At 30.6% G+C, this 15131-nt stretch overlaps 2 protein-coding genes and 1 pseudogene across 2 annotated transcripts; 2 read left to right on the top strand and 1 right to left on the bottom strand.

Annotated features, from left to right (window-relative positions):
* Positions 1 to 785: 785 nt before the first annotated feature.
* LOC141671400 (protein NRT1/ PTR FAMILY 1.1-like) lies at positions 786 to 4845 on the bottom strand. The gene is made up of 4 exons (XM_074477641.1): positions 4599 to 4845; positions 4296 to 4513; positions 2120 to 2670; positions 786 to 1817 (listed from the first exon to the last, which is right to left on the bottom strand). The coding sequence occupies exons 1-4, from the start codon at positions 4687 to 4689 to the stop codon at positions 959 to 961; spliced, it is 1719 nt and encodes a 572-aa protein (XP_074333742.1). The 5' UTR covers positions 4690 to 4845; the 3' UTR covers positions 786 to 958.
* Positions 4846 to 11202: 6357 nt separating this feature from the next.
* Positions 11203 to 13019, top strand: LOC141722044 (CENP-B homolog protein 2-like; annotated as a pseudogene).
* A 913-nt stretch (positions 13020 to 13932) lies between these two features.
* LOC141671393 (histone H3.2) lies at positions 13933 to 14544 on the top strand. Its single transcript, XM_074477631.1, has one exon. The coding sequence runs from the start codon at positions 14006 to 14008 to the stop codon at positions 14414 to 14416; it is 411 nt and encodes a 136-aa protein (XP_074333732.1). The 5' UTR covers positions 13933 to 14005; the 3' UTR covers positions 14417 to 14544.
* The last annotated feature ends 587 nt before the right edge of the window (positions 14545 to 15131 follow it).

Raw genomic sequence — 15131 nt, 5'->3', positions numbered from 1 at the left:
TTGTGAATTTAATTTTATTCGCAAATATTTTAAATAATTCAAGTTTAGTGTTTTTGCAAATATTTTTAAAAAATGATAACATTACATTGCATTATTAACCAAAAAAAAAGGTGGTATATAACATTACATTGCATTACTAAATTAGTAGTCTTTAAAGAGCATTTTCTTTGAAGTTTCTTATGCTCTAGAATGTATCTCCTCCAATGCAAATCGTGCATTTGCTAGCTAGTTCGAAAATTGCCTTTCATTTCTGATAACCTGAAACGTCTTAAAACGTCGAATGTGTGTCTACTTTACCTCAGATGTACCATTGCTAACCACAAAAGTGCAGAAACCAACTCCAAAATCCCCTCTGCTAGAATAGAGAAGGCACCCTCCTCACCTTAAAAGTTAATTTCTGTAAAATAGAAAATGTCTCTTCTAGCACACAAATTGGTTTTGCTAATTCCAAAAGTATCATTGTTACCATCGCAACTTCTTAAACACCGAAATTGGTCATGTCAACCTGAACCTCTATTGTTCCTTTACTAACGCAGAAATTCCCTCTACTGATGCAAAAAGTGAATTTGTTAATCTGGAATATGCATTCCTTTCCTACCAAACTGTTTCTAATTATTTCAAACGTTCTTTTCTAACCCTGAAAACATCTCAACTCAGAAATCTCTTTGCTAACCACGAAAGTGCCACTACTATTAAACCAAAACCTGTGTTTCTAATTGGATATAAGCAAAATAACAAATATACTACTAGAATCAGCACACATTTAACATACGCATGTTAAAAAATAATCCGACAAATCTTCTCATCCTCATATACAGTAATGCTAACAGAGGTTTCTATGCACAAATTTTACTGTGCTACCCTTTTTTGTTAATTTGATATACTGCTTAAATATTATACACATGTACCGTGTGAGATGTAGCTGTAATTAAGATTGACACTCAACATATAATAAAACTCACTCTTCATCCAAAACCTTAACTCCTTCGACTTCACAAGGACCATAAGCCCAACTACACAAAAGGAAATACAGAAGATTAAGTATGGACAAACCAGCTAGCACACCGTAATAGTAATCATAGTGACCTTCATTAATATTGCTTGAAACCCAACTTGGCTTCCCTCCGCTTGAAGAAACTTGATCAACAGAATTAAAAATGAAAGTTGATAACAAGCTACCAGCACATGTCCCAAGACCTTGTAGCGTTGATGCTATGCTGGACATGCTTCTTGGAAACTCCGACAAGTAGAACTCGATTTGACCAATTGCATTAAAAAACTCTGCAATACCGATAAGGCAATTAGGAATTATCAACCACATTGCCGACATATTTACTGTGGCTTCTGGGTCATCTATTAGCCCTTGCTTGATTGCAATTTGTCTCCGAATATGTTCTATGACTGCTGACACTGCGACAGACAAGAAAGACACAAAAATTCCGGCACCCATTCTTTGTTTTGTGCCAAGACGGACTGGTTTTTTCATTATTCTTGATGCCAGGGGGAGTATGAAGCTCTCATAGAGAGCAACCCATACTACAACAGAAATAATAGCAAAAACGCCGAAAGAACCAGCTGGAATTTCAAATCCTGATGTAACGTGTCGATCCATTGATCCTGCTTGAAGAACTGGAAAAGAAGGTTGACTTATGGTTACAGACATCATCAATCCTGTTGACCACAATGGGATCACCTTTAACACTGCTTTCAACTCCTCTACTTGATGAACTGTGCAAAGACTCCATGAGTCTGTAATTCTTTCATCATCACTAAAGCATTGCCGAGGATCACTAATGATGCAAGCTTTATTGAGAAACCTGTAACATCGGCAAAGCTTTTAAGTCGGCTTTTCTTTATTTTATTTTGCCAAGTAGTTAACATTCATATTATTTTTTTATTACAACAAATAAATTAAATTTCATGCTTGAATATAATTATTAATCATTTGCTAGTCAACCAGACTACATAAATAGCTTAACAAGGCAAACAAAGTCTCAAAGAATAACACACTTAATATTTTTTATTACACAAAGTGTATATATTCTATTTACTACGCATTTCCCATCGATTTAAATTTTAATTTGGAGCATGGACAAAGACTATGATAACATACTGGTACCTCAGTTTATTACTCGGGACAGCCATCTCTGACCCTTTCTTGTTGTGATACACCGTACTTGTGCTGTCCGGTAATACTATGATATGCCTGTTCCGGAAGGACGCAACAACCACTTGAAGGAAATTAGAAAGCAGACTCGTTTTGTTCTGTAACTTGATATAGAAGGGAGTCGCCAAAAAGAATGAAAGTGCCGATACAAACATGAGAACAACAGGAACCCCGAAGCCAATTTTCCACCCCAAGTTATCTTGAATATATGTAATGCAAGATAAAGCAATAAGAACCCCAAGTACTAAACTTGCATAATACCATGCATAGTATTTCTTTAAGGCAGCCTCACTTTTATGGTTATCTTGCTCCCTTAGTTGATCTACACCAAATGCCAAGGAGGATGACCTGATGCCTCCAGCACCTATAGACATGAGCCCTAACGACAAACATAAGAAAAAAACTTGCACAGTTGTAGGGGAGCTGCAGCTGATACTAGAACCAACGCATGGTGGAGGTCTTGTTTGAGGAATCACCGCTGTTGACCAAAACAGTGCCATCCCCTAGACAAAGAAAAATCAAGTTGCTTGGTCCTGATTGAGGTTTAGTTTTAAAAAGTACACATTGTTTTGTATCAGGTTTGTATATATGAAAAAATAAAAGCATGCACAGAATTGTCCAAGATGATCACCATATAATGGGCTTTCTGTGGGAGGTCCGAGTAATACCAACTTTTTGGCATATGTGACAGACTTGACAGTTTTATATAACAGTTCTCTGTCTCGTAAATGTCAGTCCCAACAGAAAATAAAACTCAACTTCAGGAGAATTTATTAAAATTTAACAAAGAAGACCCACTCTCGAAAATTCAAAGGAAACACAGTGCCAACAGATCACTGACACCAAGATTCAGCAATGGTATTGGACATTTGCTTCTGCAACTCCTAGCAGAAGCTACAAACATACTGCTACAGAAATTTATTACATTCATATTTCAATATTTAAATATAAAATATGATCAGGGAGTCATTTTCCAATCCCTGCCATATGCGAATATCTGGCACAGGACGAAGCGAGTCCATCCTGCACTACACAATGTCTAGGTTGGAACTCGGCGGACAGATGTAAAGACATGAGGACGAAAAACTTGTATATTAACACTAGGCGCCTCGTATAAAGATTGTGGACAGTTGAGGATGACATGGTTGGTTGCAAAAAAATGGTGAAGATGAGACACCAATGAAGGTGATGATATGTTGACAATCATTGCTCAGTAATGAACAAATCCTGAATTGTTTTTTCCATTATAATATAATAATTCAATCTTATTTGATTATAAGGATCAAATTCTTGCAATTAAGTAATGCTTTCATGATGAATCCTAGTCATATCTCACAAGTTAGGTCAGTTGTTCTTCCATCTAGTTTATTTCACGAATCGGGATGATAAGAACATTATGCGTAATAACTGAGTTTAGATTCAAACAATGACATATCATTATGTAGCCCGCATATTAGAGTGATTTTTTTTTACAATTCAATTTAGATGTGAGGTTTATGGTCCCCCATATATTTTTATTTACTATAAATTTTCAAACAATTTTCTATAAACTAGTTTACTTCTATTAAAAATAAGTATTTCCGGGTAATTTTTGGTTCCACCACTAGAATCGCCAAGGCCAAACGCTTACATGAACACACTAATGATGAATGACTTTTACAGACTACGGTGTGGCTGAGTAGTTAATCTGTCATGACTCATGACCACGACATTAAATGATGTAGACATGTGGTCCACGAAAACGAAATATGGTGTATTCTTGCAAAAGCTTTTCAAGTTGAAAATTACCAATTAAATTTAATATAACAGAAAAGTTGGTAATATTCTAAGAATAATGAATCTCTGGACCAGTCCCCGCCCTTGATAGACCTAGGAGCAACTTCAATAAATTTAGCACCTTATTACTTACAGATTTGCTAGCTCCGTACAAAATAAGGATCGAAGGGGAGACTTGAAGCTCTTGGAGGACTAGCTTTATTAATTTGTCGAGACCCGAGCTTATAAGTCAAAATTACATACTTTTTTTTAAAACTTTTAAGTTACTTATAAGATATCTCAAACAAGCTATATATCCATTATGTTAATTTATGGAAAATTTTGGAAAGAGAGAAAAGGAGGGGTTACCAACCAGGAGACTAAAAAGAGATCCAAAAGCAATGACAGGATAGCGACCGGCAAAAGAATCAGCAATATAAGCTCCAACAACCGGCAAGAAATTGGTAGCAGCCGACCAAATATTAATAAGATTAGTTCCGGCCACCATACTCATATGATACTCGTTCATCAAATACTTTATCATATTTGGCGTCAACCCAAAACTCGCCACTCTTTCAAATGCTTCATTTGCTGATCAAAATCAAATCATACATAAACCACCAAAATCAAAATTAAACATAATTTTGATATAACTTGAACACAAACACATACATACCTATGATGAACGGAAGAGTTCGAAAACCGCCCTTGGGATTGGTGCCCTCCTCCAACAATGGCTCCTCGATCATTTTCTTCTCGTCCTCCATATCATGCACTGTGTTTATGTACAGATATTATCTATTTTTATGTGTTGTATGTAGATTCAACTCCAGAGACCAGAGCACAAGCAGGATAGATAGAGACAGAGAGAGGGAGCGAGAATCACAATTATCAAAGAGTTATCGTTTATGGTGCTGCCAAACTTACAAACGTGTGATATCACTGACACTGACTTTGCATGGTAAGATCATTCTCCGCTTTACACGTGGCCTAACTTACCCCCGACAGCTCGTTTCTAGTCGACTAAAATACTACCTCCTTGTTCTTTTGTGTGACAGGCGGTTATTGATATTTTATTTTTTCACGTCAGGCATCTAGATTAATATCCCGGATTTTTGGGATCACATTTAAATTTAAAAATATATATACTATCTTTATTCCAACAACCTTTACGAAACGGAGTTGCATTTTGCCGCGAAAAAGTTCGAACTCGACTCGTTAAGAGTTTGGTTTAACTCATTTTATTAAAGGTTCGAGTTCGAACTCGAACAAAAAAAGTTGGTCATTAAGAAAATAAGCTCGAGTCGACTTTTTGGCATGTTTGGCTCGGTTCGGCTCAAAGAACATTTAAAAAAATATATTTTATTTTTATATATTTGTTTATTATGATTTTTTTTATATAAATATTTCTCAATTATTAAACAGTATGAATGTCAAAATATATATTTTAGTACTTTGAAAAATATTCAATATTAATAATAATTTTATTTAATTTGATATTTTAATAATTAACAAGTGATTTGACTACTACTTCTAACTAGTATTTATTCCCATATTGGTGTTTCGATTTTTTTAAGATTATTTATAAATAATTCAACTATACGGATGTCAAGACCTATATATTTGAGTGATATAATAAAAAAATTAGAAAAAATAAATATATTTGATTTGTTATTTTAAGAGTTAATCCGCAATTTGACCAGTACTTCTATTTGGTCACATATTGATGTTTCAATTTTTTTAAAAATATTTACGAATGATTCAACCGCACGGATGTTCATATCTATATATTTTAGTGATAAGACAAAATTTTACGAAAAATATTATTTTGTTTGTTATTTTAAGAATCAACCAGTAATTTGAGTATTACTTCTAACTAGTGTTCAGTCTCATATTGATATTTCAATTTCAAATAAAATGATTGATCCAACCGTACAAATGTCAAAATCTATATATTTTAGTGATATTAGAAAAAAAAATGTATCTTGTTTGCTATTTAAATAGTCAACCTAGTTTGATCCGTACTTATTATTAGTGTTTAGTTTCATATTGATGTTTCAATTTTTTAAAAAAAATTTATGAATGATCTAACTGTAACGATGTCAAGATCTATATATTTTAGTGATATGAAAAAAAATATTAAAAAATATATATTTGATTTGCTATGTAACAGTCAACCGGTAATTTGAAAAGTACTTTTTAGTAGTATTTAGTCTCATGTTTATGTTTTAAATTTTTAAAAAATATATATGAATGATCCAACCGTACGGATGTAAAGATCCATATATTTTAGTGATAAGAAAAAATTTCATAAAAAAAAATAATTTTTTTTTATTTGTTATTTTAAAAACCAACCAGTTGCTTGAATAGTAATTCTAACTAGTGTTTAGTCTCATATCGATATTTCGATTTTTTTAAAAAAAATTATTAATGATTCAACCGTACGTATGTCAAAATCTATATATTTTTATGATATGACAAAATTTTCATAAAAAAATAGTTTATTTGGTTTGCTATTTAACAGTCAACCAGTAATTTGACAAGTAATTCTGACTAATGTTTAGTATCATATTGGAGTTTCGAATTTTTAAAAAATATTTATGAATGATCCAACCGTACAAATGTCAAAATCTATATATTTTAGTGATAATACAAAATTTTCATAAAAAATAAATCTATTTTGTTTCTTATTTTAAAAATCAACCAATTGTTCGAATAGTACTTCTAACTATTGTTTAGTCACATTTTGATGTTTCAATTTTTTTTAAAAAAAATCATGAATGATAAATTGTACGGAGGTTAAGATCTATATATTTTAGTGATATGATAAAAAAATAGGAAAAAAATAAAAATATTTTGTTTGTCATTTTAGCAGTTAACCAGTGGTTTGACCATATATTTTTCACATAAGCTCGTCTCGGCTCGACTCGTTTTAATGTATAAATCTCGTGCTCGACTCGTGTTCAGCTCGATTGTATTCGATAAAAACTCGTGTTCGGCTCGTTAATTAACGAGTTCAAGTTTAAATACAAATTATTATTAGTGGTGTTTATCCTGGGAGATAATAACATGTTGGTGTTAATTGTTGATATGATATACTTTCTCAAAATTTCGGGTTTTGTATCCACTCGAGGAAGGACAGTACAAGTCCATTTCTAACTATATTCTCACACCTTGTATTTTATTAGAACATATGTGATGTATGAAATATTTTTAATATTTTTATAATTTTTAAAATTAATTTTGAAAGAAAAAATTTAAGTTATGAAATTTGTCATTTAAGATGTCTAATAACATGATACTATAATAAATAAATAAATATATACACACAAACACACACACGTATATGTTAGTGGTATTTTTCAAATAAGAGATATTTTGTAAAAAAATTAACATTAATGAATGAAATACATAATTTTATCGATACTCGTAGATATGTATACAAATGATTATTATGTTTAATCGAAAGATAAATTTTAGCTAAGATTAATCGTGCAAATCATCCTTAATTTGATTTTAGTATTATTTTAGCACATATCAATTGTACATGTTATTTTGCTTTAACACAAAACTCATTATACCGATCAAATCCAACTAATTATATTTATCTTTAATTTAATTATTTTAAGCTTGGATATGTGATATATTTTAGCTCAAATAAAAGTATATATTGTTTTGTTTTAGTTGTTCTAATATTTTTGATTTCAATATAATTTAATTTTGGATCAATTATGTAAATCTTTTTTAATCATGTTGAATAGCATATATTTAATTTTTTTTTCATAAATTATTGTACAAAGTGACAAATTATCTCTAATTTCATTTTAATAAAAAAACATCAATATCGATATTATAGACATAAAATAATACATGTAACTATATGAGCCCATTATGTCAACCAATTTCAAGTAATTAAATCTAATTTGTTTTCAGTTTTATTTTAGTCTAAGTTGAATATTGTTTTGTTTTGGCAGAGTAATATATTATTATTTTTAGCGTGTGTGATTATCTCGAACAACAAATTATCTTCAATTTTAATTTTTTTGGTTTGATTCAATATCATGACTTTTTTTAATTGTATCAATAATATTTATTATTTTGTTATAACCCTATTTAGCCAATCAAATTAACTATATTCATTTTTATTTTTATTTTTTTATTTTAATATGCTTTAATAATATAATTTTGTTTAATGGATGATTAGCGTATTTTTTTAATCTCGGGTTATTATACTTACTACTTAATTATCTGTTAGTTTGAACTTTGTTTTGACGGTTGAACATTATAACTTTTAGCTCGGGTAAATAGTATACATATTATTCTGAAATTATTATAGTACTTAGTTTTATTTATATTTATAATTTTTTTTGTATATATAAATTTACGAATGAGAGCGTTAATAACAAAATTGGGATTATGAAAAAAAAATCACAATTACTCCAATAATTGAATAGTATAGCAAACACAATTGTCTACTTAGAGCATTTTCCAAGGCTAGACATTTGTTACCTATAATATCTACGTGTCAATCTATTATAACTAACATATAAAAAATATATCCCTTCAACGCTGAGACTTTTTAGGTGTTTTTTAGATAACAGAATCCACGCACGTTGTATCTGTTAATTCATTTGCAATCATTTAAATTAACCCACATCAGCTATACCCCTAATCCTAACCGACTCCTTAATTTTGTTATTTATTTAAAATATGAGCATGCCACCTTAAATTATTTTTTCAATACTTAATTTAAAATATTTAAGGTAATGTTAAGTGTAAAAATATTATGTTATTGTTAAATAAATTTATAAAATTTATATTATATGATATGTTTTTAGTTATATATTCTATTTTTTTATGTCAGTAATGGTTGTTATTTTTTTCATTTATTTTCAAATATGTTATTATATTTTCAATTAATCATAAAAATTATTTATTTTTATTTTTATAATGTTTATTCTAAAATATTGACATAAATATAAATATGTTATAATATTATTATTAAAAAATATTTTATTAAATATTATTATTTTAATTTTTCAAATATATATATATATATGGACTACTCTAATAGAAACAAGTAGAATAAAAACTAACTAAAAACTTAATTTTTAGGATGATATGAATGGTTTTGTTGGGGGCGAGAACGAGCCTAGTGCGTCAAAAAGAGGCATGCTAGAACGCATTGAGGTCTATTTTCCATGTATGGGGCCTATCTAGGATTATGATTCGAGCCCTGATGAGGCTTAGTGGGCCCGAGGTGGATTTTTGGGGCTGAAAATAGATATCGAATAGATTATGTAATCTAAAAGGTGGGTGATGTGATTTAAGGGGCGGAGTTTTAACCTGTAAACTTGAGTAGTGTATATTATTTTAGTATCTAAATCTAACGGTCATGATCACTTCATTAAAAAGATCCGACGATCATAAATGGAGATAATTAAACCAATAAAAAAACACCAAATTATACCGTCATTCCGGTTATTATAGCATACTAGCTTAAATATCGTGTGATGCACGGATTCCCATTAATATTTAATTTTTTTATTTATCCCGTCATATTATAATTTTAGAATTATTTATATAAATATATAATAATAATAATAAATTTATAAAAAAATAATAGGATAACTAGTTGTCGTAGTTTAATAGGATAAGTGTATTATATCCAGTAGTTTAACAATTTAGTAGTTTAGCGGATATATAACACTATTTTTTATTTATATTTTATAATAGGATAAGATGTGGTTGTAGTTTAGCAGGATAAATAGACTATGTGTGTAGTAGTTTCATAATTTAGTAGGTTACCGAATATATAACACTATTTATTTATTTTTTAATAACCAAAATTAGGGAATAACCGTTGAACCAAATTATACATCATTCCGATTATTATAGTATAGTATAGATAGCTTTACAACTCGTGCCATGCACGGGACTTCATTAATACTTCTATATTATTTAAAATATAATATTTTTTTTGGATCATTAACTTATTAGTATATTTATAATAATAATATAAATATTTGCTATTTGCGGGGTTCAAACCTGAGAGTTTTAGTAGTATATAAATAATAATATAAATATTTGTTGTTGGCGGGGTTCGAACATGGGAGTTTGAGTAGTGTGTATTCTTTTAGTATTTGAATTTAACTGTCCTAATCATTTGATTAAAAAGATCCGAAAATTATAAATGGGGATAACCAAACCAACAAAAAAGGAAAATACTAAATTATATATGATTCCGGTTATTATAATATAGTATATAGTATATTATAGATTATAGATTAATGTTGGTGGTTAACCTTAGGTAACAACGACAATCGTTGGACGGACATAATTGTTATATGTGTTTTTATATCAATTAAATTAATAGAAGAAATAGAATTAAGTTTCAATATTAATTAGTTCAATATTATATTAATTATTAAGGGTAATTCGACTGACCGATTATTAAATTTTTAATATTTCGTCCATTATAATATAGTATAAATTTTAGCACAATTTAATTTAATTTATTTTATGATTTATTAATATAAAATTAAAAATAAATAACAATTATATTTTTATATTCATTAATTAAATTGTAAATTAAAATCAAATTTAATAAACTGAAAAAATATTATTTCATTATTCATCCAAATTTGAATAGATAAATATTGACGGTTCAAATCTTTATCGGTCCGATCGTAGATCAAAATTTATATCAAAATATTGATCATTTTAAAATTGGCCCTGGACCGAAATTGTTCCAAATTTAGTTTAAGTCAATCTTTGAGTTGGCTATAGAAAACGTTTCGGCTAAAATTGAATTGATTTCGGTTCAAATTGTACCCATAATTACCAAAATCTCGGTCTTAATTGAAATACTTAACATTGTCAAATTTGGACTATTTTTCTGACAAGAAAAAAATTTGGACCGTTAGAGCATCTACAACGGGATTCACCTGTTAGGTATAATATATGTGTGGCAAGAAACTTTTTGAAATTATACCTAATATGTAAAAAAACGACTATTCCAACGCACATACCTATTAGGTAAATTTGTAGATGACGAGAAATCAACACACTAGATATATTGAATGAAATACCATCATCTACAGTAAAAACTCTATAAAATTAATAATGTCGGGACCGAAGAAATTTATTAATTTTGAGAGTTAATAATTTATCGATAAATTAATAATTATTAATTTAAAGAGTTTTTAACCTATTATAATGTACATACCTCTTAGAATCAACGAACTTTGAGATTCAACATAATTAGTAATCTTGGGAAATTAACAATGACTTTTGAAATTGTACTGTATAATTATTATAAACAAGATTAATGAATGTGTTCAATGTATTCTCAAACAAGTTTGGCATATATAAATTACATGAACGTGTTAGAGTATTCAAAATATACCTCACAAGATGGCTTCTCATCCAAAAGGTGTTGCAGAATCAACTATGTCAGATCAAATACGTAAGGAGTTGTGTGAGTACAAGAGAGATAATCCTGCAAGCACACAAAAAGACTTGCAGAGATGACTTGAGGGAAAGTTCCAGTTAAAAGTTAGTCAAGGAACAATATCAAACACACTTGAGCGATCAAATGATTATCTCTATGCTGAAATAGAGGGAAGCGCAAAGATCAAAAAACACAAACCAGTAAAATATCCTGACATGGAGAAGGTTGTTTATGAGTGGTTTCTCCAGCATCAAGAACGTGTGAATATCACAGGATAATTAATTTTGCATAATGCAAGAGAAACAATGAAACTCTTGTACCCTCACGATGATTCAGATTATAACTTCTTTATAGGATGGCTTGGGAAATTCAAGCAGCGGCATGACATAAAGTCATTTCGTCATTTTGGCGAGAGTGGGTCTGTTGATGTACAAGACATGGAGCATAAATTGGTATCGATTCGGGAGAAAATTGATCAATTTTTTGTAAAAGATGTTTTCAATATGGATGAAACTGGGTTGTTTTATAGGCTACAAGCTGATCATTCACTGTCAACAAAATAACTTGAAGGAAGAAAACAAGATAAAGAAAGGCTTATGATAGGTATTTGTTGCAATGAAGATGGCTCTGAAAAAATCCCTCTATGGATTATTGGGAAATATGCAAAGCCTCGTTGTTTCAAGAATGTGAACATGAATAGCCTGGATTGTCAGTATCGAGCTGACAAAAGAGCATGGATGACTAGTGTGCTTTTCGATGAATATGTTCGTTCATTTGACCAAATGATGCATGGTAGAAGAGTTCTGCTTGTGATGGATAATTGTCCAGCCCATCCAAAAAATATTGAAGGGCTAAGAAATGTTGAATTGTTCTTCTTGCCACCCAACATGACATCAAAGATTCAATTTTGCGATGCTGGGATAATAAGGGCTTTCAAGATACATTATCGTAGAAGGTTTTATCGTAAAATATTGAAAGGTTATGAGGTAGGATAATCTAATACAGGGAAGATAAATGTCCTTGATGCTATCAATTTGGCAATCCCAGCTTGGATGATAGATGTTCGAAAAGAAACAATAGCAAATTGTTTCCGACATTATAAAATTCGTTCATCTAGTGACGTTGCAAGAAATTTAGATGAACGCACTTTTGATGAAAAAACCCAAGACCTCGAGACTATGATCAATCAATGTGGCTATCGTAATAAGATGGATGTCAACAATCTAATAAACTACCAGGTGAAAATGAAGCATGTTCTGAGATTCAAAGTTTAGAAGATATTGTTGATACTATCATTGAGGACAATACAAATGATGACGGCGAAGATGATACAATGTCTTTGGAACCTGTTACGAGAAAGGAAGCTCTTATGGCGTCGAATACTCTTCACAACTTTATGATACAATACAAAAATACAACACTTGAGTTATTGGATACAATAAGAAAAGTTAGAGATGAGCTCCAAATAGACTTGAACTTTAAAATAAAACAGACAACTATTAAATCATATTTCAATAAGGTGTAATATATTATTTCATTTCCTATGAATTATTAATTTATGATTTTCTTGGGATTGAAAACTATAAAAGGATTTCCCAAAAAATTATTATCTTATTATTTTATCGAGTTTTTAAATTTTTTACATTGGCCCAAGTCGGGACCGAACAAATTTATTATTTTAGAGAGTTTATTAATTTAACAAGTATTAATTTAAAGAGTTTCTACTGTATTAATTTATTATATTAGTTTACTAATAAACTAATATAATAAAAAAATTAGCAAATGTTTTGAAATATATAATCAATGTTTAATAACTATTTTTTTCACATTTTAAATATTACAATAATATCATTAAATATATTTTTATAAATTGTATAATTTATTTTCACTTGTATTAAATAAAGAATAATTAATATTTTATTAATATTTCTTTCACAATCCTTTTTTTATCAAAAGGTATAGCCATTAAAAATATTAGTGTTGAAATTTAAAATTAACAAATCAAAATTATTTTTTCAAATATAACTAATCATTGTAACTAATAATATTTAAGCAAAATTATTTACAAATTCAACAAATTTTAGGTAATATATTTTATATAATTTTAACTAATGATTAGAGCTACCTGTCTCGAAGATGCTCTTGCCGACTTATACTTTTCATTTGATCATCCAGATTTTAGTTTAAAAATGCAACCCGGTTTAATAAATCCCCTAGGAGGTGTCAACTAGGGCCCTGGCTGCTGTTCCGGGCACATTCATCAACCACAGAAACACAAATTAACGCCAGATCCGAACCGTTAAACAAGCAAGACATCCAACGGTTATCCCTACATTTCACCAAGATTCAACAACCTTAAAGACGCAATCTCATTGGTCGCTAGACCCAACACACGGATCGCTGCACCTATCAAAATCAACACAATCTAAACCGTCAATTTTCACCAATCCAACGGGCCCAAAACCATCCCCCACAAGTCCAAATCAAAAAATTCAAATATCCCGCTCATCACAAACCCTCAAATTTCAAATATAAATACACACACTCCAGACACATCTCATTCATCTCACATTCTCATCACAATTCAATTCAGTTTATAACTTATATTCAAATTTCGTTTTCGATATCAAATGGCTCGTACTAAGCAAACCGCCCGTAAATCAACCGGAGGAAAGGCGCCACGGAAGCAACTAGCAACCAAAGCAGCACGAAAGTCAGCACCAGCAACAGGAGGAGTGAAGAAGCCACACAGATTCAGGCCTGGAACTGTCGCTTTACGAGAGATCAGGAAGTACCAGAAAAGCACTGAGCTTCTGATCCGGAAGCTTCCTTTCCAGAGACTTGTTCGAGAAATTGCTCAGGACTTTAAGACTGATTTGAGGTTCCAGAGTAGCGCTGTCGCCGCGCTTCAGGAGGCTGCTGAGGCTTATTTGGTTGGATTGTTTGAGGATACTAATTTATGCGCTATTCATGCTAAGAGGGTTACTATTATGCCTAAGGATATCCAGCTTGCTAGGAGGATTCGCGGTGAGAGGGCGTAATTTGGTTGATCAATGAAGAAGGGAATTATGTAGTAGGTTGATTATGATGCTTTTGTGCTTTATGGTGCTTGGTTTGATGTATATCTGGCTTGGTTTAATTATGAAATGAAATTTGACTTTGCAACCAATCTGTTTGATAAATGTTCTGTGTGAATTATTTTTGCCTAAATCGTAATAAGTAATTTTGAGCTAGAGTTTAATTAAATGTTGGCCTCAGTTAATTGCTCATTGATTGAGAATGATAAAATGATACAGCTACTCTGAAACATGGCTTACTGTAAAATAGTTTCGTTGGTGATTTGATGTATGATAAATGGAAGCTTGCCCAGTTGTAAAACAATGTCTGGCCTATATGTATTATTTTGTGCCTCATCAGTCTTTTTTTTTGTTTATTATCTTTGGTAACTTGGTATACTTAATGCTTTTCTTCAGGGCACAATCCATGGTAAATGTCCTAGCCTCCTAGTCTTGTTACCCATGTATGTAGACTATGCAAGCCAATTACTAGATCTAGCTGGTAGTATTCAACCCTTACATGACTAAATTTGAGATTGTTGTTGAAAAGTTTTTGTGATATTAATAGCTCCAATGGAAGATCGTCGTTTGTCTTTTGCATTTTTGTGGTACATTATAAGGTAATTGACACTGTTTGCAATGTTCAGCTGTTGCTTTTAACGTGGCGGAAGCTGTGGGGATTTAAAACAATAGTTACAGT

The sequence above is a fragment of the Apium graveolens genome, chromosome 1 (genome assembly GCF_009905375.1).
Source record: "Apium graveolens cultivar Ventura chromosome 1, ASM990537v1, whole genome shotgun sequence".
In the NCBI taxonomy this organism is placed as follows: Eukaryota; Viridiplantae; Streptophyta; class Magnoliopsida; order Apiales; family Apiaceae; genus Apium; species Apium graveolens.
This window is presented reverse-complemented; position numbering and strand designations above follow the sequence as displayed.

Bases quoted from the DNA above. Each gene is read 5' to 3' on its own strand.
- LOC141671400 (XM_074477641.1), bottom strand. From the start codon at position 4,689: ATGGAGGACGAGAAGAAAATGATCGAGGAGCCATTGTTGGAGGAGGGC. The intron at 4,514-4,598 runs GTATGTATGTGT...GATTTTGATCAG, and splicing joins AACTCTTCCGTTCATCATAG to CAAATGAAGCATTTGAAAGA. The intron at 2,671-4,295 runs GTTGGTAACCCC...TTCTTTGTCTAG, and splicing joins GATCTCTTTTTAGTCTCCTG to GGGATGGCACTGTTTTGGTC.
- LOC141671393 (XM_074477631.1), top strand. From the start codon at position 14,006: ATGGCTCGTACTAAGCAAACCGCCCGTAAATCAACCGGAGGAAAGGCG.